The sequence below is a fragment of the Epinephelus fuscoguttatus genome, linkage group LG16, assembly GCF_011397635.1.
Source record: "Epinephelus fuscoguttatus linkage group LG16, E.fuscoguttatus.final_Chr_v1".
Lineage (NCBI taxonomy): Eukaryota > Metazoa > Chordata > Actinopteri > Perciformes > Serranidae > Epinephelus > Epinephelus fuscoguttatus.
The window spans coordinates 9,780,593-9,808,044 of NC_064767.1; the positions used below are offsets into that span (position 1 = coordinate 9,780,593).

The 27,452-nt window shown below is 41.6% G+C and overlaps 2 protein-coding genes across 9 annotated transcripts in view; both read left to right on the plus strand.

Annotated features, from left to right (window-relative positions):
* Positions 1 to 5,092: 5,092 nt before the first annotated feature.
* thumpd2 (THUMP domain containing 2) lies at positions 5,093 to 12,673 on the plus strand. 2 transcript variants are annotated; one of them, XM_049600991.1, is made up of 11 exons: positions 5,093 to 5,303; positions 7,452 to 7,590; positions 7,819 to 8,343; positions 8,485 to 8,621; positions 8,786 to 8,863; positions 9,028 to 9,080; positions 9,317 to 9,404; positions 9,783 to 9,854; positions 10,948 to 11,062; positions 11,800 to 11,920; positions 12,207 to 12,673. In XM_049600991.1, exons 1-11 carry the CDS (start codon positions 5,193 to 5,195, stop codon positions 12,547 to 12,549), a joined length of 1,782 nt encoding a protein of 593 aa, XP_049456948.1. In that variant the 5' UTR covers positions 5,093 to 5,192; the 3' UTR covers positions 12,550 to 12,673. The 2 variants fall into 2 exon arrangements, with proteins under 2 accessions (XP_049456948.1, XP_049456949.1); XM_049600992.1 differs by lacking the exon at positions 9,783 to 9,854.
* A 1,938-nt stretch (positions 12,674 to 14,611) lies between these two features.
* Positions 14,612 to 27,452, plus strand: part of LOC125903824 (mitogen-activated protein kinase kinase kinase kinase 3-like) — a 60,896-nt gene continuing 48,055 nt past the window's right edge. For all 7 annotated transcript variants that reach the window (XM_049600981.1, XM_049600982.1, XM_049600986.1 and 4 more), the window contains exon 1: positions 14,612 to 14,839. In XM_049600981.1, the coding sequence (XP_049456938.1) occupies positions 14,741 to 14,839 (99 nt within the window). In that variant the 5' untranslated portion in view covers positions 14,612 to 14,740. The remainder of the gene's footprint in view (positions 14,840 to 27,452) is intronic.

Sequence of the window (27,452 nt, forward strand, 5' to 3'; positions counted from 1 at the left end):
ATAGTGTCCGCATGGGGTGACGTTTTTCTGTAGGATGACGCAGAAGTTAGTGTTGCCCTGGTTCCCTCGTCACAAAGCCTATGGGATTTTCCATTGGATTTTAGATTATTGACGAAATAAATTCTATGGCAAACACATGTTTATGATATTTTCTTCAGCAAGATGATCTCATGACATGAGCAATAGTTTAGGGAGTCAGCACATGATTAAGAGCCGCACAGGAAAATTGCAGCTGCGAGTTGTCCTCTGAAATCGCTAACTGTGGCTAACAGTACTAGCATTGATGACAGAACATAATTCCTACAAAACTCATGGGTTGCAGTGCTGGGCCTAACACATTTGGTGCCCTAGGCAAGCTTCCTTTGCTTCCCATTTTAAGACACATGAAGGCTTCAAAGTTCATGAGTGGAATATTTACTGACATATTTTAAGTTGTAGAACAAAACATGAAAGTCTCTTAAGCTTGAGTTAACCACAGACCTTATTATCAGGCATTGAAACAAAAACCCATTGACTTTGAGACAAGGGAACCAGAAGTGCTAAAATGCTAACTTATTTCCAGGTTTCATTCCTGGCTCTGTTGGAGAGAAGGCAGACATCTCCACGGCCGATAACACTCCTAAACTCACATCAAGACAGTTTTTACTGATAAATAGCGTTAAATGTAAAAAAGTAAAATACTTGTTTATGGGGTGAGCTGTCCCTTTAAGTAATGAATTTCAGCCAAATGATAACTTGTGCACAGAAAATTCTGACTACTGGTCTCCCCTCACCCCACCCTTGTGTATTTAACATTTTACAGGCGACATTTATGCTATTGAACAAAAGTATATGGACACTCGAGGCTACTGGGATGCTCTCTCCCTTGTGTTGTAACTGCAAAATACATTTCTGGCTACTGAGCTGCTCTGACTCCCACAGATGTTTGTAATAATTTAAGCACCACTTAGTTTTCACCTCTTTTTCCTCAAAACAGGAACAGTTTGTTCTTTTTTCAAGCAGAGTTTTGTCACGTTAAGGTGAAATGTGTGTTTGTGAGTCTGCTTTTGTGAATCATCACACACAGAACTTTAAGAATATGCACTTTCATCTGGCATGGTTTGCAATTTTACCTTCACTGTTTGCATTATTGTCCCTTTCGAAACTCTGCCTAAAATCTACATTAATGCTTTGCAGCCAGTGCTGCAGTAATTGGTTCAAACTTGAAGAAGTTGTAAAACAAAGCTTATGTTTTCTGCGCCCCTCCGTAATGCCCACTATTCATGTATTTATCCTCTCCCCTCCGGTTCTTTTTCCCTCTCCTCTGTGCCTCTTTCCCCTCATCATCATCTCTCTTCCATCCTCCATCTTCTTTACCCCCCTCCCTCCCTGCGACCATTTATGGAGTGTGGAGGAGAATAAAAACAAGTTTAATGTACAGTAATACATCATGCCATGGCTGGTGTGCCAAGCGGCATCCATTTTGTGAAGCTGTTGTGTTCACTTAGCAGCAGTGAGGCTAATTATTGCAAATGGCAGCTGTTGAAAGGAGTATTAATGTGTCCTTTCTACATGGATACGTCCAGTATTATGGGCTGATGAGAGTAGTCACGGGCTAAAGTTTAAAGAGAATGAGAATGACAAAGAAACGACGTAAACTGGATTGTGTGTTGTTGGGTAAAAGCCCCATAAATCTAACTGTATTAATTTTAATTAAAGCTGTCACCGACTAAAGGATCTGCAATCATCATCCGTCTTGAGGCCCAATAATATTTATATGTGGAGCATTTTGATGTAACAGCTTTCTGACTGTGAGAGATTGTTATTATGTGACCCACAGTGTGTCCAGAAGCGTGTTTTCTACTGTTGTTGTGAGATCTATTTGATATTCCAAAGAAGAGAAATCTCACTTCATGTCTTTTTTTTGTTGTTGTTTTTCTAGATAAAGACATTATGGGCTAAATGGATAATGGAAGGCATTTTTCATATAAATGTAATGGAGCAAAAAAGTAAACTTGCATGACAGATTATGTTTTCGCTGTGTGGGGATTCTAATGACACAGTCTGAGCACTACTCATGAAATATTGCCCACACTAGGTCAGGAACAAGGAGAAAAATCACAACTCAAGATAATTCTTGAAGGCTTCATCTCTAGCAATACAGCAGTGACTCCATGGGGGGCAATGTCAGTCTGTCTCCTGGTCCACTTTGGTCCAGACTGAAGTATCTCAGCTACCACTGGCTGGATTGGATAGACATTAATTGTGCTGACTTTGGTGATCAGACTGTGACTTTTCATCTTGTGCCACCATGAGGTTGACGTTTGGGTTTCTAAGTTAAATGACTTCACAGCTATTTGGTCATCATTGCTGGACCAGTAATAAAATTACTGACTGACTTACAGATGAGGCTCAGCATGAGTCCATCAGGAAGACTTTCTTTATGCTTCATCCATTCACAATTCTCTCCATCCTGGTGTTCTCTCTTCTAGTTATCCAATTAAACCTCGCCACGATATCTATCAGCCAATCAAGGTGCTTCTGTCAAATTTGAAATCTGTTCCCCCCTCTGCTGCTGTTAGCTGTCATTTTAGGTAGAACCATCATGCCCTCCTCCACCCTGTTCACCTCCAGCCATTGTATGCAGAGTCCACCACGAGCTCACCGAAAACCCATTCCCCTTCTCATCCCTATCAACAGCACTTCTTCATCTTCTTCTGTATCTTCATCCCACCACCTGTACCACCACCAGCATCTAAGGGAGGTTCCCTATTCTACTATGCCTTCATCACCCTCCTCAAATACACCTTGATGGGGTCTAATTGCCAAAGACGTCACATTTCCTGCTTATGTGCACAAGTGTTGAATATTCTTTTCACTAAGGATGAGTCTCTCTTGACTGAATGAATGAATCCATCGGCAAACTCTTAATTCTTGTAAATAAGTTATTATGCTCTACTCAACAGAAGTGTCACTTCTCCTAGGAACCAGATAAAACTTTTGTGATTATCATTGTGTCATGGCACCATAACTACCTGTAGTGACTTTGCCGAGAGACACAGAAGTCTACCTGCAGCCCCTTATGAACTACATAACCGTGCAAAGGTGATCGGAGAGGAGTGCTTATGAAGCACGTCATAAACATTGTCAAATGCAATGGCAAAGAAAAATGCTGCATGCTAGTCTTTGTCTAAGGGTCTCATGAGACTTTTCATTCAATGGGACACACTATAAGGGGTAAAATGACAAAGTGTTGCGCTATTTGAGAACGCACATTTCGGCTTCTGATGTCCCAGGTTTGTTGGATCAGGCCAGTAATGGCTTAATGTTGTGGCTTTTGTTATAGTTCAACTTTTTTATGCATTGGAACTCATAAATAAATGTTACAGTCATGCAAGTCTTTTTAAAAAATCCTGATTTATGGTGGGTTTGAGTTTGGATTCGATTTTAAGGGGCGACTGGTAATCAGACATCAAATGTCAATTACTCATTTGGAAATTAAACATTCGCTCCCCGAGCCTTTTCTTGAACTTGATTGGGTGTGTTTGGATATCAATACATGGCAATAAAAAAATGGGCTAATGAATCTTGTGAAAATTAAATCCCCTTCAAATCAAATTGAGGCATATGACATCAATCTAAAGTAATACCCTTGTTCACTGGTTGTTATATAAACATATCATAATTCTTCACATTGTCTTGAGCATTCACGACACTGTGGCAGGCCGCACCAGTCTGTCAGCGTTTGAGGGTTTTATGACACAAGGCAACAGGCAGAACACTGTTCATCAAATAAAGTAAAAGGATTAAATATGTTTGGGGGTCATTAAAATGTCAGAGAGTGAAAAGAGGGAGATTAAAAAGTGTTAGAGAGAGTGTGGCGGGGCAGGAGGAGAGACGGAGATAAGAGAGATTTAGAGAGTGAAGTGCTGGATGCAGATAGAAGGAGGATCTCCCTGGAAGATAGAGAGAAAAAGTGAGAGTTGTGTGAAAGCACTTTTTCTCCTTCAGGGTTTATGAGAGGTTCCCTCAAAGCTTTAGAGGAACACCTGTTTAGAGCTGCCTCCAGGTAAAACACTGCAGCAGAGGTGTATGTATAGCATTTGTCAAAAACTGGTGTGTATTAAATGAGCGTATATGTGCATGCACTTACATATTTGCAGCTAGTTGTCTTGTTGCAAGTGTGTCTGAATACCTAATGTGTGCAGCATGTGTGAGGCATTTGGGTATTAAGTATGTATGTGTGTGCTGATAAGAGCTCTCACTCCATTCCATCTTCCATCCATCCATCCATCCATCCATCCATCCATTTTCATCCGCTTATCCAAGGCCAGGTTGTAGGGGGAGCAGGCCAAGCAAAGCACCCCAGACATCCCTCTCCCCAGCAATGCTTTCCTCCTGAGGGACCCCAAGGTGTTCCCAGGCCAGATAAGACATGTAATCCCTCAAGCGTGTCCTGGGTCTGCCCCGGGGCCTCCTACCAGTGGAAGGTACCCAAAACACCTGTAATGCAAGGCGCCTAGGAGGCATCCTAATCAGGTGCCCGAACCAAAAAGGTGCAGCGGCTCTATTCTCAACTCCCTCTGGATGTCCAAGCTCCTCGGCCTATCTCTAAGGCTGTGCCCAGCCACCCCACAGAGGAGACTCATTTCGACCGCTTGTATCTGCAATCTCATTGGTTCGGTCACTACCCAGAGCTCATGACCATAGGTGAGGGTTGGGACGTAGATTGACCACTAAATCGAAAGCTTTACCTTTTCACCACGACAGTCTGGTGCAGTGCCCACATCACTGCAGACGCCGTGCCAAACCAACATTTCACTTCCATTCGTGTATTAAAATTCATCACAAAGTGGAGGCAGAGAGGTTGGTGAATGTGTTGCTTTATTACTTCAATAGGCCATTATTATAAGGAATATTAATAAGAACAAGTCCGACACTTTATTACATTCATACTGTGATAAATGTTACAATTAATGCGGGTTAATTATGTGTATGAAACAGTTTCCAGTTTGTTCCATCAGTGAGTTTTTCCATTGTATAAGAGAGACCCCTGCCGACCAAGACGGGTCACTGCATTCTGATGACGTACTTCCGTTTCCGGTGTAAACAAACGAGCCAATATGGCGACTTTCACAGTGAAATAGGAGGCATGGCAAATTTCTACTGTCAGATATGAGTGTTAGTTGACACTGGACATGTTATAAAACACAATGGCTGAACCGAGGAGTGATGGGAGTTTCGTTCGCTACTACTGCACCGCCGGAAACGGGATGGAGACGTTTTTAATGGACGAGGTGAAGCGGAAGCTGGCAGCTGAAGATGTGAGTGAAGAGACAAACCCACAGTCACACCGGGTGTGCAACACTTCATTCACCATAGTTTAGTTTTACTGGTTTAATAGACAGATGTGAAGACGCCCTTTGTGTTGTGCCTGTGCTTTGAACCAGTTCGAGACAAAAACCTAGACTTAACTAACTTGTTAGCAGTGGTGGTAAGCAACTCAGTGCATGTATTCAACATGCAATACTTTATTGCCGTGTCATTGTAGTCGATTGGAATTAGTTTCAGTGAGAAATGAATAGATAAAATAAGTGAAATCCGAACCATTAAAAAGAATAAAACAATAAACACAGCAACACCTGTGGGGGGATTAGCAGCAACATCAGCCCACAGATAAAGTGCATAATAAAAATACAGTTTGCAGCCTCATGGCCTAAAGGGCTGGATCCATAGTGTTAAGGAGCTCTGGTTTGTGTACTGTTCTGGCATCTGGTTGTTCTGGTCTTAATGCTTCTCAGTCTTTTGTGAGAGGGGAGAAAATTAAGAGGCAGCTGGGTGGGAAGGGTCCTTTAAAATCTTAAGGCCTTTCTTTTGTAGCCTGGCCTTGTAGGTTTTTCTGGGGCCCTATTCACAGACGTGCTGAGAACACTCTCAGAGAGCTCCTAACTTAGTCTAAACAGTTTTAGTAAGGAGTCTTAGCTTAGGAGTGATTTAGGAAAGTTCTCTGAGCAAGGAAGGGACAGAATCTTTTATCTTAATGAGAAGGTGTGATTGACCCCAATGTTATGTGTTGCGCTTGCTTTTGATGTGATTGGTTGTCCTTTAATGAGCCTGCAAGGTGTTTCCACACCCAGTGGAAATAAAATGAACTGCAGACTGTGAAAATGTTGGCATAGATAGATAGATAGATAGATAGATAGATAGATAGATAGATAGATAGATAGATAGATACTTTATTCATCCTGAGGGAAATTCATATCTTCCAGCAGTATCCACAGATTGACCACAGATCTTTTAAGATAAAAGATCGGGAAAAATAACACTTTAAAAAAGGCATGCAGTAAATACTACTAGTAAATAAATGTTAGTGTGATCACTCTGCTGGGGCCGTATTCACAAAGCTTCCTAGTGCTAAGAGTTGCGCCTTGTGACAAACTTCTAGGAAGAGTCTTTGAAATGTGACATTTTCTTAAAATTTCCTCTTATGGTTGAGACTAGGTCCTTGACAAGATAAAAGTTATTCACAAAGTGTCTTAGACCTTAAAAGAGCTCCTAAGGTGAGGAGGACTTTTAAGAGATTCTTCATCAGAGGAGAAAATGGTGGAAACACAGAGAGGTCGGAGAAATATTCTCCAAACACTGGATGACAGTGAGTAAATGAAATGCTGCAGATCAGATCATGCAGGAATAATATTTGTGGCTGATGTCATTAGGGATACACACACATTTCCCACCTAAGGCCATCACACCAGAAACAATATGATCACAACACTGAGATATTTGGAAAATGGGAAAACTGCAACAGTGCAGCAGTGTTGACTTGAGTCTGTCTCAACCTTCCATCAGCAGAGTGACAATGACAACACTTTCACAGTCAGCAGTTCACTTCATTTCCAACTGGGTGTCCCCACCTTGCAGGCTCACAAAAGGGTGTGTCTGTGACAACCAATCACATCTGTTAAAATAATGCATCGCACCTAGCAACAGGGTCAACTACACCTCCTCACTAAGATAGAGTGATCCTGATACATCTCATCTCATAATCAATTTTATTATTTGTTTTTTTTGCCTCACCAGTTGCCACACTTGGTAAATATTTGGGATTTGTTATGTGGAATAGCACCTCTGCTCTTTTCTCTAAAGATTCATGTTGAATTTCAGAAAAGTGCATTATTTTTCATGATGTTAGTGGAGGTGATTTTGTTTCAGGTGAAGTGGACCCTGTCTACTATAAAACACTGAGGGAAACTGAGAAGTATCATCACCTGATTTATTTATTTTTTTATTGTAAATAAGGATATCAGTGTCCACCTCAACAATCTAGTACCGGTTCAATATCAGATTTCAGTGTTTAAGATATTTTGAGACAAGACCGTTACCAAAGAGGCATAAATATGTAATTGGCCTCTTGGCTCCAGAGTGAAGTCTTTACACACTGACCTGCCCTTCTTGTTGTTGTGTGTGTCCAGGTGTGTCAGATGCCAGGTAAGGTGTTGTTCAGCTCCTCAGCAGGGATCAACAGGGTCAGTGAGCTGAAGGCTGCAGAGAGACTCTTCCTCCTGTTGAAGCAAGACTCACCTGTGCGGCTGTCTGCCCACATCAGCCCAGGTACCAGCCTCACTCATTAAATACACAGATACATGTAGTATAAAACATGAGGAATATCATGCCAGATATTAATGAGATGCTCAGATCATCTAGGATGTCTTGTTTTACTTAATATAATTGAAAAGTGATTTTTTTAACAGATGAATAACGTAGAAGTAAAAGTAATGGCATCATAATAATGATTAACTGATACTGACTTTTATGTTGTGTCCTCCATAACACTCATAGCAAAAGCAGCCTCTGTGCTGCAGTCCCGACTCTTGGGTGACAGCAATCAGTGGACCAGTGCTGTAATGACATGGAGCCGCCTGCAGGGGGAGCTGGCAGCCAGAAGGACTACTGCCAAACCACAGAGCACCACTCTGGGAATGACAAGGAAGAGGGAGGGGGACAGAGGGAGTGAAGAGCCTCAGAGTGAGACAGTAAGGAGAGGGGGAACGTCGAGCAGAGAAACCTGTGGAGGTGAAGCCCAGACACTGGAGAAAAAGAGGAAGAGGGATGATGAAGACAAAAATGCAAAGAAAGAGGGAACATCTGGGAGAGAAAGAAAGAGACGGGATGATGAAGAGGGGAGGAGGATGGTTATGGAGTTTAGTAGCTGTGGACAAAATGGAAAAGAAGGAATCACATCAGAAACAGGTTTGTGTGGCAGAGGATCAGTGTGTGCCCAAGCAACACCAGGACCAGACCACAGTGTGGACAGAAGCTGCAGGAGGATGGATGGCACGGCTGAGGACTCAACTGTGGAACATGGTAATAACATTTTTTCTTTTTCAGCTTCAATTCAACATGTATTAATTACACTTACTTTTAAAGCTTTTCATTGCTGTTTGCTGATTTTATTTTCCTGTTGCTTTCCATTTACTTTGTTGTGTCTTCCTCCTTGTAATAAAGACAAGACTACTGAGGGAGGAGATAACACACTACTGCAGCTCAGGAGGATCAACCCAGAGCCTTTGTCTCCTGTGTCGGTCTCTTTTAGGATCAGCTGCAAGTGTACTGGATCTTTGTCCAGATTCTTCAGCACACAGGTATGTAGTGGAAGTTAAACTGCACATAACAAAGCAGAGGACAGTCAGAATGTTATCCATGACAGGTGTGTGTATAGATTAAGAATGAATAAAAGACATGGAACGAAAATAACTGTGTATAGTCTTGAGAGGAATATTGTGTTTGCATGCTGTGGCTAATACAGGAGGTGAGCAGAGTGATTGGAGTAGGTCTGAGCAGACTGCTGGGCTGGAGGGTTGACCTGAAGGATCCACAGCTGGAGGTGAACGATTTTTACTGTGTTCCTGATTATGTTCTTTATGTCTTTATGAGCATAAGTGGTGATATCAAAGTTATATATTATATTTAATTACAGTAACTGCTCCCTGTGCTCTCCTGCCTTCCCTTTCAAATGTAACATCATTGGTTGTTTGCTCTTGTCTGCAGGTGAATGTGTATCTGAGTGATGACCACTGCCTGCTGGGGATCCCACTAACCAGGTTATTGACAGACACACTCTTCTCTTCATTTAACATCCATGCAGTTTTCTGGGAGGGGCCATCATTCCCCTTAAAGATGCAGACTTTGAATAACAATGCCAGACATGATTTTTAATACAAATCTCAGAAGCACTGGATGTAGACGCTGTTGTGGGGTATACATGTGTTTCTTATCGCAGCTTTAATTAATTTGATAAGCAGTCATAAATCATGGGCCTCCTGTCTCTTTCCTTCAGGTTACCTCTGGCTAACCGGAGCTACATTAAAACCACAGGACTGAGGTCGACTGTAGCCTGGGCTATGACCTCACTGGCTCAGATACAGGTAGCCTGCTAATGTATTCTTTATTTATGGTTTCTACATTTGTGACCTCTGGCTTTTGTTTATGTGCTGTATGCAACTCAAAGGGTATTATTAAACAATGTAAGCATGGGCTTTCCTTTGGTCTTTGTTGTCGAGAGAGATTTTGTGATTCACAGCTTTTGTTTGTTTGACCAATCCCCTAAAAGACTAGACTCGTTAAATGTGACCATTGAGCTGTGAAGCTGCCTCAGTAAAGCTGTCCTCATTGTAAATATGTTTGCTGTCTGTGTGCTAAAGCATTTTAGTGTACAGTAGTCAGACTGTGATGTGATGCTGCCCCTCAGTCACAGTATGCAGTTAACCAACTGTATGTACTGTACATTATCTCCTGTTTCCCAGCCAGGCTTCTGTGTGGTCGACCCGATGTGTGGGGTGGGAACCATCTTAATAGAAGCAGCACAGGAACACAAGGTCAGGACAGAGATCTACACAGAGCTCCTCAGGAGTCCTGTATGTCTCTCAAGTGTAGATGTGAAGTTTTGAGGTTTTTGAATTGGACAAAACATATGAAGCATTTTAAAAATGGTTCATTCCTGGTGCACATGGCTGCATATTTTATACAGTTATTGACCGGTTCTCTGTTGTTTAGATATAAACTAATACAGTAATATTTTCTGGTCGCAATTGGTGCACATTTTCAGTTGTTTTCTGTGATTTAATACATTTTGTTTATTGATTACTTTTCATTTGACAACTCATCCCTGTTCAATTAAAATATGTAGGTTTTTGTTTTAAAAAATAAGTATCAAGATTTATACATTGCGTGTACTATTTAGTAATAGTAGGGATCACCCGACATGTTTTTTTCAGAGCCAGTACCGATACCGATTATTATGAAACAGAGATACTGATAGCCGATATTTACAACCGATATATGTCTGCTGTAAAAATCATTGATGACATAGAATTGAAAAAATAAACACTGACAAAGCACTACATTCATATGCAATTAAGCATATATTTATTCTGAGAACTTCTCCATTGAAACAGTACAGGTTATTATAACAGCACTCATAAAAACAGTAACTGAGGAAACGCTATCATGAGTAAGGAAACACCAGAGGCAGGATAAAAACTCAGAATAAAGAACGAAATAAGTAACAAAGTTGAAGAATATGCCAGCTGAATAAAAACAGATTAATAAAAATAGATAAATAAATAAATACAAAATTTAAAAAATAAAATGAAACACAATAAAATAATAATAAAATAAAGGAGAGCTCAATTAAAATCCAGGCTAAAAAGGTAGGTCTTGAGTTGGCTCTTAAGAGCCTAGAGTGGTACAGTAGGTGCAGGCAGTGAGAAGCACGCCAGGGCAAAACAGCTCAGCTAAGGAAAATAAAACAGTATATCAGCATATCGGTGGAAAAAATCACAGATACCAATGACCCTAAAAATTTATTTAGGAATCGGCCAGGCCGATTATCTGTCGACCTCTAATTAATAGCATGCAGTATGAACACCTTTACTATAATCTGATGTGTCACTCTCAATGGTTCTTCAGGCTGCCTTTTTCCTGGGTACAGACATTGATGATGGACAGCTGCAGAAGGCCGATGAAAACGTAGCATTTGCAGAGCTGGGAAACAGGATACACCTGCTGAAAGCTTCGTCTATGAGTAAGAAACCTGCACTGAATGATCACTGGAATAATGTTAAATATATGTGATCAAACCTTTTACATTAATGTCATGATCATATCCAGAGAGACCTCCCGTGGGTGCCTCAGTAAAATCAATTTCTAGGTGGGAGTTGTATGGTAATGTTGACAGTGCATGGTAAAAATATCCCTGTGTCCCTAAATTAATGATAATTGGTTACAGATGTCACACTTTTATCATCATATGCATGCCATGTTCAGGAATGTAAAGCATGCCTACCTCTGTGTGTTCCAGTGTATATTAGTTTGTACATGAAATTATAGATATGAAATTGCATCATTTATTGTTTTGAAATATGAAACACATTGGCTCAGAAAAATATATTGCCTTTTTATTACATTTGGCTGTGTTTTTAAATAACTGTCACATAAACATAAAGATAGCTCAAATTAAAACACATTGTGAGCGCTGTTAAAGCGTTCTCAGCATGATAAATTTGTCACACTGTTACAAATGGAGTCATTAATCCCTCAGAGGTAATGAATCGTGAATCTCAGGTGATGAAGCATTGCACTTAATCCACATCTAGCTTTTAGAAATTGCTTTTATTTAGCTTTTATTTAGTTGTGGGGATCCAGCGCAGCATGTTTTGGATGGGACTCAGTGAGTGGGAGGTGAGAGTGAACCCTGCTGTCATGTATTAAATTACCTCTTGGCTTGCCTGTCCTCCTCTGTGTGTGTGTGTGTGTGTGCAGTGCTGCCTCTGCCCAGTGCCAGTGTCGATGCTGTAGTCTGTGACCTGCCATTTGGCAAGAAGTTTGGCACCAAAACAAACATGGCTGCCAACCTGCCACTCATCCTCACTGAGATGGAGAGGTTTGTCCCAATGTGTGCCTGTTTCTATCGTTTCTTTTAGAACTGTTCAGTGAATCAGAAAATGGTACCAGTTTTTCTGTGTGTGTGTTTGTGTACCGTGCAGAATTCTTACCCTGTGAGTCCAGTTGCACATCAGAGTAGATCCTTAATTGTGTACAATGTAAATACTACATTCTGTCCTGTTACATTTAAAGTAAAATGAACACCTTTTAATTTGTTTGTAGACAAAAACATTGTCTATCCAAAAGAAAATGGTTCCAACTATAATCGTTGTTTGTGTGTTTAGAGTCCTCTGTATTGGCGGTTGCCTGGTTCTCCTACTGAGCCCCCAGTTATCCTGTCTCCTGAAAAAACTCCTGGCACAGAAAGACACCGGACCAGCGTTTCACCAGGGAACAAAGCCTCAAACCGGGATACGGGGCTGCCCATCTCCTTCTCCAACAAAGCAGCCGACATCCCAAATCCACCGGGAGGTCAAATCCCCACCTACCCAAGAAACGGACTCTCAGTCTGGGCTGCAGCACAATCTGCTTCCTTCTCTCTCCTCCCTGAAGCACCAGGCAACTTTTAGAGTCAGCTTAGGTGCGATAGATGGACTCATCCATAAATATGTCAAGATGGACTCTTGATCAGTGATGGTGGATGTTACATTTCTAAGTAATTAGTTGTCATGAAAATTAAGTCATTACAATGAAATGCTACACATTACTGGAACTACTTTGTAAGTCTGTTTGTTACCTCGCTGTTTTTCAATTGTAAATAATATGAAGGAATATATTTTTTGAAACAATGGTGAATTTTGAGTTTTGTGAGCTTTAAAATTTGTGTGAGCTGTGGATTAGAAGTTTTACCATTCGAGAAGTAAACCCTTTATCCACCTTCCTATCCTACCCCAGGTAGCCAAAATGACCTGGCCCAGAATCGTCCAGAACTCGGCATGCTGGATGAAATTAGGCAGGCTGCGTCTGGTTGCCTGACTTGGCATGAATGACGCCCCAGAATCAGGCCAAATCAACTGGCCTGTCTCCGGCTGCCGACACTGTCATCACTGGCCGTTATCGAAAATGACGTGGCCCAGCATTGGGCCAAACTCGGCATGCTAGATAAAATTAATTGGGACGCCTCTAGTTGCCTGACATGGCTAAGACTCGGCATGAATGACGCCCCAGAATTGGGCCAAATCAGCTGGCCTGTCTCTGGCTTCCGACACAGCCATCACTGGGCTGTTATCAAAAATGACGTGGCCCTGCTTCAGGCCAAACTCAGCATGCCGGAAGAAGTAAGGTGGGCCACATTCGGTCGACCCAGATTTTGCTACCACCAGCGGGCCAGAGCCTGTTTGGTGTCATCTGCTGTTTCATCCGGCAGCCGTGTCTCAGCCGGAATAGGCCTGTGTTTACAATGCTTAATCAGGCCCAGATTTGGCAACAATCAATCATCAATCATCAATTCGTCGAATAGGATCATATCTATGATACCTACATCTGGGCTAGATTTGGTAAAAATGAACAGGCCCAAAGCTGGCTCACACTTGGCAGCATGGAGCCCGAACACAGCCGAGTCAGCCGGCACTCAGCCATAATTGGGCCGAGTTCTACGGCTGCCTGGGACATACACATTTACATTTGAATCATCTTAGCTGCATTTGAGGGAACTTGACTTGCTCTGTAGGTCTTGGAGTAGTTATGTTCTTCAGAGTGTCATCAAATTCAACAAATAGACCAAACCAGAAATGTTCCAGCTTGTCTCAGAACTGTGCTATCTGTCCTGTCAGTAGCACTCAGCCCCAGGCCCACTGGTCCCTACTTAAGATGCAAATATATAATTACACTTACAAAAAGGCCTCAGTAATTTCCTGAGGAGTTTGGCACTGTGGTCTTTAGCAAACATCAGTCAAACAGGAGTTAATAGCTGGTCTTCTAATCAATACATATTTGGTGCTCTTGAGAGAACTAACGACACTGATACGATGTGTGCCCATGTTCATGCTCAAGATGCAACACGTCAGTGCAACAGTGTGATGAATTTTCAATATTTTTGGACGTCTATCAGGCAGGAAAAAAAAGTTATATTAGGCTTTTGCAACATACATTTATTAGTATGATCAGTTCATTGTCAGTTTGGGTCTTTTGTTGACCAAAATTATAGAATATTAGCAGCCTTAGCCTGTAAGGAGACTGAAGCGACAACAGTGAAGTTTTCTGTAACAGGAGTTTTGTTTTGCCTGTAACACAGACCCCATTAGCTGAATCACAATGTTGCCATCTGCTGCTGTTTAGCCCTGCTTAGCCCAGTTTACACAGAAGGGCCAGACAAGGCCACACGGGGCTTATGTTTTCATTCATTTCCCTCTTAGATGTAAACTTCCTATGTTTTGCTGCCTGTGCAGATTAGAAAACGTGGCTTCACCTTTGCTGTATGGATCCAATGGTGCTGGGATGTAATACAATCAATATAGGTGTGGGTTAGAATCAGGTGTGTGGTGTTTTATTGCCTGACTTTTTAATTTAACCCGCACAAACAAATTAACACGTGTTTTCTTTGTGGTATTTTATAATAGTTTTATTACCACAGTTTTGTCTTGAAATTAGCCGCAATGTTAAATTGTAGCTCCATCTCCCCAGTCAGACCACACTCCATGGAGAGGGTACGCCATGATGTCCATTGCGCATGCTCAATGCGCAGTGGAAGCCATGTTGGAGCTACAGTGGACTCGGACTGGGATTTTCTGACGCCGTATGTTTTTCCTAAAATATCTGTTCCCATACATTGTTGGAGTTCGTCAACCGTGCGCTATCGGCGCCGTAATCGGCAGTGGAAATGATGAACTCCAGTGTCGACCTGTCCCGGCGGAATCCGCAGGAGGATTTCGAGCTGATCCAGCGGATAGGAAGCGGCACATACGGCGATGTGTACAAGGTAAAACTGCAGTGAGGGGAAGGAGCCACACACTTCCATTATCGGACACACACTGGTTAGACGTGTATAGCTTGCCTTTGCAGCCCTTCAGTGTTGTCATAACAGTAGAAAACAAATTATGTGGCCATTATGAGCACCTTTGGGAAATACGTGCCTGTTCGTGTCGATGTTTACTGATGCAGCAGCTAATCTGCTGCCCTTGCACCAAATTCCATTATCGGACACCTAGCCAAGATGATGTTTGATGACTGTTATTGTTTTGGCCTTTCTCCTCGGCTGTCTGCTGACATTATAGACACCCAAGTTATCCACAAAGAATGCCAGTCACTAGTTAAACTAATTGGTTGCCGATAAATTATCAGTAAGCTAAGCTAACGTTAAGTTTAACCTTTAGTCGGAACTCGAGCGCTTAGCTTTAACGTTACGTTACGGTAAATCTGATGTTTGTCGAGCAGAAATCAGTTTGTGGCTGCTCTACAAGTGTGGGTCGTTGTAAAGAATTAACGTATGCTACAGCTACATATTCACACGATTTGGACTGTGGCCATTATCTAAATATTAAGCTAAATATTAACCGTTAAAATTAATGAACGACTGACTGAGACGCGTCCAGTAAAATACGTTTAGCTAGCTGTCCGAGAACGGACGCAGCTAGCTTGATAGCATCAAGAAGCTAACTAGGCTTTTCGCTGATTTGTGACAAAATAACAACAAGCAGTGATTTGTTACCTGTGTGGGAGCACAAACTAAAGCAGAGATAACTTAGTTAAGTCACTATTAACCGTAATGCTGCATAGCTTTTGCTGAATTTCCCCAAACTGTCCCGGTTTTGTCCTGATAGATTGACAGCTGCCTGCCTGGAAATCCAGTTTGGCTAAAGCGCTCAGGGCAGAGCAAGCTACAACAACAACAACCATCATTTCAACACTATTTATTGCTATTATTCACGTTTTAACACCAGTAAAAGCTAACAATTAACTATTAAAGAACTGGGGTGTTCATTTCTTTGTAGACTGTATGATTTATGTCACCGGTATAGCTGTTATCTGTGGTCCTACACTTCCAAGGCCCTGATCTGGGAGCAGGGAGCCTGCATCCTAAACAGGAGGCAGTTCCTGAAGTACAACCCAGCTCCACCACAGTCACTGGGTATCACCATGTTTATGATATGCTGCATAGAATAATTGCAGTCTTAATCACATAACACAATTTAGTACAATACAACATACAGCAAGGCTTCCACAGCTCATGCAAAATTTATATGATCACAGAAAACTGAAGTAATGCTGCAGGACATAAAAACAAATTCACCCATGCAGGATGGGGTTACTGTAAATCCACTGCTGCAACGCCTGCACCATTGGGACAACTCCCACTGTCATCCCTGGGCTAATGAGCTACAATCATTATTTTATTTGACCTTAAATATGAACTTATTGTCTCATACGTGAAGTATAATCTAAACAAAAGACAAAGATCTTTATGTGCACAGTTGCGCTCAGGAACGTTACCATCAGCCTTAGAGACTGGATGGTTTAATGCCACCCCAGAGGACAGAATTTGTTTGTTGTGTAATTTAGGTGAAGTTGAGAAAGAGGTTCACTTTTTGTTTTCCTGTCCTGTAGATGACAACATAAGGAATGTACTTTTCAGTAAGATGACCTCTACCTATCTTTATTTCTTTTGGCTGGATGATCATGTAAAATTTGAGTTTTGTTCCAGAAAGGGAGCCTTTTTGTGGCTGAATTTCTTCGCCAGGCCTTGGATAGAAGGCAGAGTGTTCTGTTTCTGGACTGAGTAGCATGTATTTTTTGATTGTTACTGCAGCGTTGGTGTAATGGTGTCTTGTAAACCCATGAGGGTTGGAAAAACTTAATTGACACCAGGGCTGGGCAATACTTAACCTCCTGAGACCCTGCATCCTCCAATGAGGACATCACATTTTTGGTGTCCTGCACTTTATGCTTAATTCTGCTTAACTCAGACCTGTTGTCCTCATTTGTGGACACTTTTCTGTCCTATCTTGTGGTAATAAGAGCAAAATACACTAATCGATGTAAAAACAAGATGGCAGCCATATCTGCCAAGTCAGTCTGCAGCTGATCCTGACACTTGTTTATTTATGATTAATAATGTTTGTAGTTTGATATGGCAACTAATTTGTCCAATTTTAGCAACAGTTACAAGCTAAGACGTTGTTAATTAGGAAGTAGTTGTTTGAGAAACATTGGGAATTTATCATCAGCTTGTTGAAAGACAATGGGACTTTATTATCATTGACAATGTTTACTTGTTGTTTTTTTGTACTTATCAGATCCTACTGATCCCAAATAGCTTGGAGAAATTAAAAATGCATACCAAACAAAAGTTTGGGCCTCAGGAGGATATAGATACTATATCAATATCATAATATTAGACTACATACCACCTTAGATTTGCAATATCGTGTTGTCCTTGTCTGGTTTTGAAGGCTGAGTTACAGTAAAATTATGTAATTTCCTGGACTTTCCAGACTGCCCTATTTTTTGCCTTTGCCTACTTAGTCATTATGTCCATACTGCTGATGATTATCAGAACACCGTGTAAATTTCTTGGGAAAGCACCAAAAGTCAACTCTACAGCATCGTCGAAATATCAGGTATTTGGTCATAAATATAGTGATATTTGATTTTCTCCACATAGCCCAGTCCTATTTCACACCATATCAGATAAAAATACCATAAAGCAGGGTTGGAATTTAACTTTTTTGTGTGGTTTCCAAAATTTACCAGCCTTTCAGTGGATAATTGTTGTTTTTTTGTCTGGTGAGTGAAGCAAATCTAGCAGCTACTCGCTTATTTCACCTGCATCTGGCTGTTGGCTGGTGCTAATTTCCAACCCTGCCATACAGTGTAATAAATTCAAGAGAAGCACACTATGAGTTCACATTGATACCTCATCCTTGATGGGTTTGAGACCTTATCTTGTATCACCCTCACCCAGTTGATTTGCACATCAGCTCTCTATTTCAGGCAGGTTATGCAAGTTAAACATATACAGTCGTAGCTCTGTCGTTGTTTGTGTTGCAGCCACTCTGTAGAGGTATTTAATTTCACCGATGTGTGTGGGAGAGGCTTTTGGCAGACTGGAGATTCATTAAACACTGTAATAGGACGAGATAATGTTTGGTTAACCTCTAGGCTCTTTGTGGTAATTACAGGAATATAGATGTATGCTAAAGACTGGAGACGTGAAATGTATCCAGTCTGTTTTCAAGGTATAGCTGCCACAAAAGTATATCAAAAACACTGCTGTCTTTCGTATTTTTTTTTTTTTTTACCCTTTTTTTTTTTTCAACAGAAAAGCTAATCTTGTTTGTTTCTAATTTCGGTTCAGTATCTTGCCTTGTTGCAGACACATATGTCTGACAGGATCTCTTCAGCAGCTCAGTGCAAACTGGCCTGCGTCACAAACAGTGTGCTGCTGATTAACAAAAACCTTTTATCTATTTTACATTACATGACAGAATTATAAGTAAGGGATCCCCAACTTTGCACACAGCTGATGCATCCATTCATAAAGCTGATACACTGTAGAGAATACAGTTATTTTGAAGCTGTTTTGGGGTTTTGTTGAAGGACAGTCAGGGGCTCAAACCTGAAACCTCTGGATTAAAGGATGTCCTGCTAAGCACCAGGGCACTTGGTAAACCTCATTGATGCCTATATTTGGTTCTAGTGCTCTGTGAAAATCTGTGGCTTGGATAGGAATGTTTGAGGAGGAAACAAAGTGTGAAGTCGAGCTAGGTTGTTTTCTCCTGTGTTTGTGGCCTCGTTGTGTGTATTAGTTGGAAAGTGAAGAGGGAGATTTGGCTGATAGTGAGGCTGGCCATCTGACCACGGGATCACATGGTTGGTTGAAGAAAATTCATGACGCAGATTCAGTTGTTTCGTTCTGGACTGTATCCTTACCAGGAAGTAAAATACCTCAACAGCTTTGATCATTCAGTAGCAACGAAACTCTCCATTTGAACACAGACTAATGAAATTCTTCAGGTGCTCCTTGAGGCAGGGTGAGGCACGGCTGACTTCTGCAGACACCCTTGAAGCTGTAGTAAAACATTTAGGGTTGTGTGTACTGTGTATGTTTCACACTGTAATGATTATTACTGCGCTCACATTCCCAGAATGATTCCTAAAATTCTTCACAATACCAGTTTGACTTCTCGTCGTACAGTCCTGTTTGAATAACACCACCTAGACGTGTTCACATGTGAGTTACCATTCCTGCACACAAATCATTAGCTGTGTGTCAATATTGGAGGAAAGCCACCCCACTCCAGTCGTATTGGAGGTGACGGCGCTGAGCGATTTCCAATTTTTCAACGTGTATTAGGCTGCTTCTCACGTTTGTTTGGGGCTTGTAATGCCAGCGGTTTGAGTCATTTAAAAGTCCACACTGAAAATTCCTGTAACATGAAACCATTAAACTGCAAACAGCATGCGTATGTTTACCAATCTGACCAGTGTGTGACGCTTGAAACCAAGAAAACAACAGAGAACAGTAGGGAAGCGAAATATCTGGCGTTAATGAGGTTTCTGTGTACGGCCCGCGCGCTCAGTGATGTTTAAGATTTGTATTGATTTGTCGATTTATGTGGGGGAAGTAGAGACGAGACAGTGCTCTTCTTTTGCAGTCCCACTTGTCATTTACACTGCTTCAAAAGCGCTCTGATAAACGCCAGTATCGGCTCAATACGCTCCTCTGTGGACATGAAAACCTGCGTCAGGGGTGCTGCTGCTGTAATAGCTTCCCCTCAATCTCTGCGCTTCAGAAGATGTGACACAGTATTTACCAATACACAGGATCTGATGCAACTTATGTTGTTTAAATAGGAAGAGTGGCTCGTTTTCTCAAGGTGGCGGTGGCAGAGGATTGAGGAAGTGGAGGCAGGCAACAGCCTTCAGTCGGGATAGAGATCAGTTAATGACAAATCAATTTCGGTAGCAGTGTGGGCTCTAAAAACATGCCAGCCATCTGGTATTTTTGGACTCACATGTATGGGGAAAGCAACGCTACCAGTTTGTGCCTGCTCACTGTTTGTTTTTTTGTTTTTTTACTGTTTTGAGTGAGTTTATCAGCACATGTCCCAAAGCTGACATGGCTATTTGAGGCATGTAATCAGTAAAAATAAAATAACATGATAAAACAGTATATTTGGCCACATTATAGGAAGAATTTCCTTTTCAGATCCCCTTAAAGGCATTGAAATCTTACTGATTCAAGCCAAGGATAAAAGGCCTTCATCACTAGTCCATGACTGAAGCTATAAAGTGTCTTTCTGTGTACACATTCACGCTTCTAATGTATTTAATACGAAACTGATGAACCTAACAGTGATAGATGTGGTGACTAGCGATTTCCTCTGGCCAGCCTCAGTGTGTGTGTGTGGCACAGCTGGGCAGCCGTGGCCCAGGAATGCAGGAATCTTCACTTCCTCCGTATGTGTGTGTGTCCGTGTCCTATTGTTTCACACTGGTCTAGCAGCCTTCAGCACAACACACACAAAACCAGATGATTGTATCGTCACATGCATAGACACACATGCACAGATGGCCGCAGAGTCACAATTAAAAGCTGCTGGCCCAGAACCATCCTGTTTTTGTCACTGTTCCTCCAGTTGTCTGGATATACAGACCTCAGCCTGCGTTCACAATAGCTCCGAAGCAAAGCGAGGTTCCTGAAATCCTCTTTGGTCTCAGATCGGAAATTTAGTCCCCATCCTGGCAGTCTGGTTTCTGTTCGCCCAGTATAATTAATGTACTGTGCAGGAATTTGTCTCTGTGCCGCTGGTGCTGTGACATATTGATGAGTTGCATAGTTACACAGTAGTTAATGACACGGTGTAGTGGCGAGAGACAAAACCAGATGTACTGGTAAAAATAGCCCTCTGAAGTCATTTAATATTCAGCCACTGTACTTTGAGGCAGCAGGGTATTACGTTCAGTTTCTGTGTTAATGTTACAAAATGAAACAACATTCAGAGAGTATCTAGCCACGGTATCATGTCTTATTTCCGAGTGAAAGAGGATAGGCAGGCAGGATATAACGTTGGGAGGAATTAGATTTGATCATTGAAAAGTGGGCGTGTCATAACAGCGAGGCCCTGATGGTTAGAGAGAGATGAAGTCCATCATATGCACCATGTAACATTAGCTTCTGGAGCAGTCCACTGTAAAATGCCTTGCACATAATCTGGAGCATCACAGGCGCCAGTTTCCTCAAAGTAAATTAATTCTAGCCAGCAGGCCTGTGACCATGACAGTTTGGGAACGCAAAGACACACTGACGTAGCATGCTGTTGCTAACGAGCATACATAACCTTAGTTCTGTGAGGCTAAAAGTTGCAGATTAATTGATGGGTGGATGTCATGATATTATTGGTTGAAACTTGTCGGTACTAGCTTACATACGAAGAAACTGTTTTTCTGTGTATATTTTTTGTATTTTTTGACAAATAGGTGCACAATATGGCTGGGGATGTGATCTAAAAGAGTTGAAAAGGCATGCAGGATTGTTGGTTACTGATTGTTAATGTGCTCGTCAGCAAAAGTGAATGCCAACCCCAGACCCCCCTCATTTGGTGTTTCACCTCACTATAGCCCTTTTTAAACAGGAATTGTGCAAATTTGCAGAAAATCCCAATCAGTGTTTTTTCAGCATTGGCAGTATAAAAACAAAATCGGGGAGTGCAGCTAAATGCTGCCTACCTACTTTTGTTTATACAGAATGCGCCTTTTTCGGGGCAATGGGGGGTGTGAGCAAGTAACAAAACGTGTAGCTCAGCTTGTGATGTATACAGTGACGTGGGAGGGAAGCCGCGGCTGGTCAGTCCTTCAGCGATTCTCTTGTAAGTTGGCGCGTCCTTCACCGTCCCCGTCATCTCAATTCTTTGTCTCCCCAGTTGCTCAAGGCACCTCGGATGAACTCACCAATCCAGCTGTGTGTGTCTAAATGCTCGCAGCTTGCCGGCAAAACGGCCCAACATTCGCAGAAAATCGGGCAGTGTGAAAGGGGTTTATATTTGCGTTTTGGGGTGTGTCTCCTTGGACGCTTGCTGCTAATGGTGTGGCGCCTGAGGCCTGTACTACGAAACAGAATTTGAAGTTAGCAAGGTAACTTAAGGGATAACTCTGGGTTTTCAGTACTATGAAGCTGGTTCTCTTTTTACCGGGATAAATCACAGTGATAACTTATGCTGAACAGCTAACCTCCTCCAGAGCAGGTTATGTTCAGAGTATCAGATCACAGCCTGTCAACATCCAGACCTCTGACCAATCAGATCACTGACTAAGAAAGTATCCATGGACAAAAGTCCAGAGTGACAGGTAAAAAAAGATTAACCTATATGTTGTTAGAGGTCAGTAGTAATAGTAGGTCATTTCATTGTTCCAGAGCTCTATTTCCACAGGTTGTAAAACAGAGCTTCTAAGAAATGGAGAGATCGTTTACACACTAAACACATGATTTTAGCAGAATTTTAACTTTTGCAAAATTTATTTTAGGCTGTATTGACAGTGCTGCTGTTTTACACTCAAAATAACACGAGACATCTGTGTGATGAGAGCTGGGAAAAAAATATATTTTATGAAAACAAATAATCCACACACTGTTACTGGGCTCCATTTATTATAAATTCAGTCAGCTTGACCTCAACAGTCCTTAACTAGGATACTTTTACACCCTGTACTTCAGTAGCAGAAACAGTCTGGTGTTTTATGTGACATATTCATCATCATCCATGTCAAAAACAAAGAATACTCTATACTAATGCCACCTAAAGCCTAATGGTACCTACACATGGATAGTATTTTCAGTATTTCTACATTTCCGTGATAAGATTACAGAGTATGTTTTATGACCTTTTACTGTCTCCAGAAGCTTTGCAGCTTTGCTTCGCTACCATTTTATCTCATATGATTTACAGCAGTCTGCTTCATTCATGGTTCTGATGATGTCGCTCATAATGAACAGCTCCGCCTCTTTCACATGAACGCGCTCATGGCTGGACAGAAAAACCCACAGTTGACTGAACAAGTTGATAACCAGCTTTGTAGTGCCGGTTTTGAAAGTTCTGCACAGTTGGCTGTACCTTTAAAGGCCCAGAAACAGGGAACTCAAATAGCCCCCAATCAAGTACTGATGTTAAGTGTAGACTGAACTCAAGGTCGCACAGATGCATTCACAGCCAATAGTTATATATTCCATAGTCAGTCCTCTTCATAGCCTGTCAGAGGTGACATGACAATCTCCTGCTCAAAGCCCTTAATGTATTTTGGCTAACAAACGGCCAAGCCAACATTATCTTCAGCCAGGGCTTAACCAGCTATTTAAAGTACAGTTTATCCATGTTAATATTGTTAAATACAAGACCCAGAAGTATGTATTTGCTCCTTTGTTTTTTTACTGTACGAAGTGATTAACAAAATGTCTTCAAGGATAAGCAGCTGGTTTGCAAAATATCTCCAGTGCAGATGGTGAATTGTGTGACACTTCTCTGCAGGGTGGGTCCACACAAAAGGAATAATGGTGTGACAGGTGAAGAAGTCTGTGGGCCTTCCCCTGCAAACACACATTTACAGCTCTGTGTTGCTGCTTTTAAACTGGAAACGCTTCACTCAGCAGGTTTTACTCCTCTGAATTAGAGGAGCTGCTACTGTCAGTCACCAGGGTCTGAATCCCTGCATTGTAAGTGCAATAATGCGTAGAAATCTTTATGGATGAGGACATGTCCATTTTGGCTGACACCCAAATCAATTAGAGAGTCTGCCTCATCACTGGTAACCAGGTAGTGATTAAGTCTTTGTGGCTTGTTTTGAGCACCTTGGTGTTCATACCTCTGCCGGGGTATAACTCTGCTGCTGCTGCTGCTGAACTGAGAAATCTTGGCACCATGTTAGCACAAGTGCCAATTCCTATTTTGAGATTGTGCCCTCATGTGATGGAGTTGTGAGTGCTCAAACCTGACTTGGACTAAATAATTGTGTATAACCAGCTGAATGCTTTTGAGGAAACATTTACATGAACACTGAAGGGTGGCAGGGATATTTATGTGTGTTGTTTGGCCTGTCGCTGCTCGTGATGTGGGAAAAAAATGTGTTTCCCCACTTCTGACTCTTCTGTAACAGCAACTACGCACTGTACGTGCATTTGTACACACACGCTGTTTGGGTGGGTCAGAGTAGCAGCAGTGTGTGAAGTGTGTGGTATGTGACTTCACAGGCCAACACCAAATGTGGATGCCACTGGCACAGAGGGAGAATTAGTCACATTCATCAAATGCAACTTTGGTAGAGCGTAAGATTACTTGGTTGTTGAATCACTAACCTCAAACTTGTTTCAAGTATGTTCTCAAATTATGTAGCATAATTTAAAAGAGCCGGGTGATGAGTTCAAGTTGTTTCAGGATTCACTTTCAAACTAACCAGCAGTAGCGCTGTGATTTTTTTTTCTGTCTTGCCTCTGGCATTGATTTCACTCATTCCATATCAGTTTTTTGCTGTCAGCCCAGTTGAGCTGTATTGGAAACAAATGCCATAATGCTGCAACTGGCAACACTTGCTTTAAGAAAGAAGGATCTCAGTAGTGAATGCTGGGTTCAATGACTCCACTGGGTGGATGATTTCGCAGTGTATGGAAGAAGGCGTTGAGAGCTTAAAGGTAAAGCTGCTTTGCTGAATTAAAGTGTCCCTAAGAGGTTTTGGATGACTGTGTTTTGTGAGTGTTTTGCTTGAGCGAGTGGTTATTTTGTTGGAAGACAGGTGTGCTAATTAAAAATGCTTCACTGCATTTTCGCCTCACCTGTTCCCCTCCTGGGGCCATGTGTCACTAATGGTTGAGCTGTGTGGCTGTTAAGGCTGAGCTCTGTTGGAAAAACAAGTGGCAGAGTTGTGCCTTCAGCATTGTGACGAAAAATGACGAATTACGTTTTACACTCAATTTATACTAATTAAAAGATGCTTTTGCAAATAGGTGATAGCCATAAATTGTTGACATTTCAGTTCCTTGGAGGGAATGATAAGATTTATTTTGAATACGAGACCTGGGCGGTGTGCTCACTGGGAAGTACAAAATATAAAAATTGTAAAATGCATGTCAGCATGTGTTACGATGTAATGCCAGTAAGTGAGTAGAAAGCTAGCAAAACACCAAAGTTGCATGGTTATTTTAAAGGTCAGAGAGGCATGGTTGTGATTGGAAGGTCACCGGTTTAAAGCCTCAAATCTCTCTGAAAAATCTTGTTGGAGGAAGTGAATAAACAACTCCTGCAGTAGTTACTGCCTCAGGCCTTAACACCCCGACCCACTGTGGTGGAGCTGCTCTGTGGCTCTCAGCAGAAGGCTCTGGCTGCTTCTACACATGTAAGTGAGTGTGAATAACCCCCCGGCAGTTGTTAGAAGTAAAAACCGTTAGTGAACTTGTCTGTTTAAATAAGGGCTTGAAAATGTCAAGAGACAGACTGATGATGAGACGGTAAGTGAGCGTGAGATCAGAATCACAACGGAAAGTTGAGCAGGGAAGTTTTCCAAGTCGTCCCACATAATGTGTGACACCGTCACAGGAGAGAAGGTAACCAGGATGAGAGAGACATTAATGAGCTTGCTAAAATTTCATTCATAGAGTTTATCATAGGGTGTTCTGAAAGATTTCTCGGAACCAAGGTAAACGACCTTATTAAACCCACCAAATCTGCTTTTCAGACATTTTATTACATCCTTCCCCAATGAAAGTGAAAACATTTTGGTTAAATTGAAAGTTTAATCTCTAATTTGAAGTGTCCGTAATGAATTTAAACCAATTTCTTAAGTTTTTATTGTTTAATCTGTCAAAATATGTCTGGCATGGACTCAATATGTACTTAGTCTCGCCACCAGACAATCAGAGATCTCCGCCTTCTGATAGTCTGGGGACACTCCTTTCTAAAGTGTGTTTAACACACCGGCGAAAACGGCCGGCAACAAAGCAACACCTCTTGCATTTTTGAAAAGGACACGCCTTCTCGGAAATGTGCGCTCCCCCTTTTCTCGTCCGCAAGGAAACAAACACACAGAGAGCTTGAAAATGGATGCCGAGAGATTAAACTCCGTTTTATCAAATGTGTGTTCATCCGTGAAGAAAATATTTTTTTCCAGCAGATGTCTTAGTTACAACATGATTGAGCTAACTGGAGTAGTTTCATGTCGTATCCGACAACAGGAGGCTTTTAACAGATGACATTCTGATGTTAACTTTGCTGCTGTTAGCTGTCCCTGTCAGCTGCAGCCACTGATGCTTTCTAGACATCGTGATTTCCCAAAACTGAATAAATGCCACACATAGCAACACAAAACTGCTTTGCTAGCTCAATCATGTTGTAGCTAAGATATCCGCTGAAAAAAAAAAAAATTTCACGGACGGTTTAATGAGTTATTACCTATTACACACACCGCTAACGGCTAAGAAATAGTAATGTTTGTTCAATCATTGTGTTTATAGACTTTACAAACATCGGATTAGTCTAAAAGGTGATACAGTGATGTGAAAAATGTGAGATATATGTGCATATATATATATATATATATATATATATATATATATATATATATATATATATATATATGAGTCATGGCCTTGTAAAAGATTATGTTTGTTGTCTTTTAGTTGACGAGAATGTGTCGCCGCAAACGCGACAAACATCCACTAACTTTGACGGCGTTTTCTGCAAGCGCGGCTGAGCCATTTTGTACCACTACACGTGTTTCTAGTGGGACTATGTTTACAAGCACAAGAGTTCAGCAAGCCACCGAAGGAGTGCCCTGCAAATTTACTATTGGTTTTGCAACGTAGGGAGTTTTTTTAAACTCTGAAATTGTATCTGCCCATCTAAACACAAAATCAGGGAGAAAGTCATCAGTCTTTAGTTAAGCAAAGCGTCTAAAGACTGACTTGTGAGTCTAATATGTACCTAACGTACCCTTTATGCCCATAAGTCAAAAAAATCATGTATGTGATTCATTTAGATTAATTAATCAGAGAGCATGTCATTAATTAGATTTTTTTTTTTTTAAATCGCTGTATCTAACAAAGTTTATGAAATAGTGAAAAGTTGCATGTTGCAGTATCACAACAAACCATCCAGAGTATGACTGAGGATATCGGTCAGTTTATTCTGCATAATTCCAAAAAACAAACAAAAAAAACAAGTGAAAGTCCTCACTGACTCCCATCACCAGCAGGTCATCAGAGAGTAAGTGGGTGAATCCTCAGACATGAACCTGTGACCTGAGGTGACTCATCTCTGCTACAAGGACCACTAACCTGAGGTGACCCCTGACCTTATCAGACGAGTCACCCGCCAGGAGTCATCCTCACAAGACCAGATTAACTGTAAATGATACGAGAGTGTGTCAGAGCTGTTGTGAAGGAACACTCGTGCAAAGTGCAATAAGCCAGCGACCTAAGAACGAAACCAAACGATGTCCCCGTTTGTGTGTTCTTACAGTAGGTGATGGATTACAGCTCCCGCTGAGTGGGATGATTAGCATGTTGAGGTGTTTTGTGCTTGGGCTGGTCTTGTTTGTTTTTCATGGTCAGA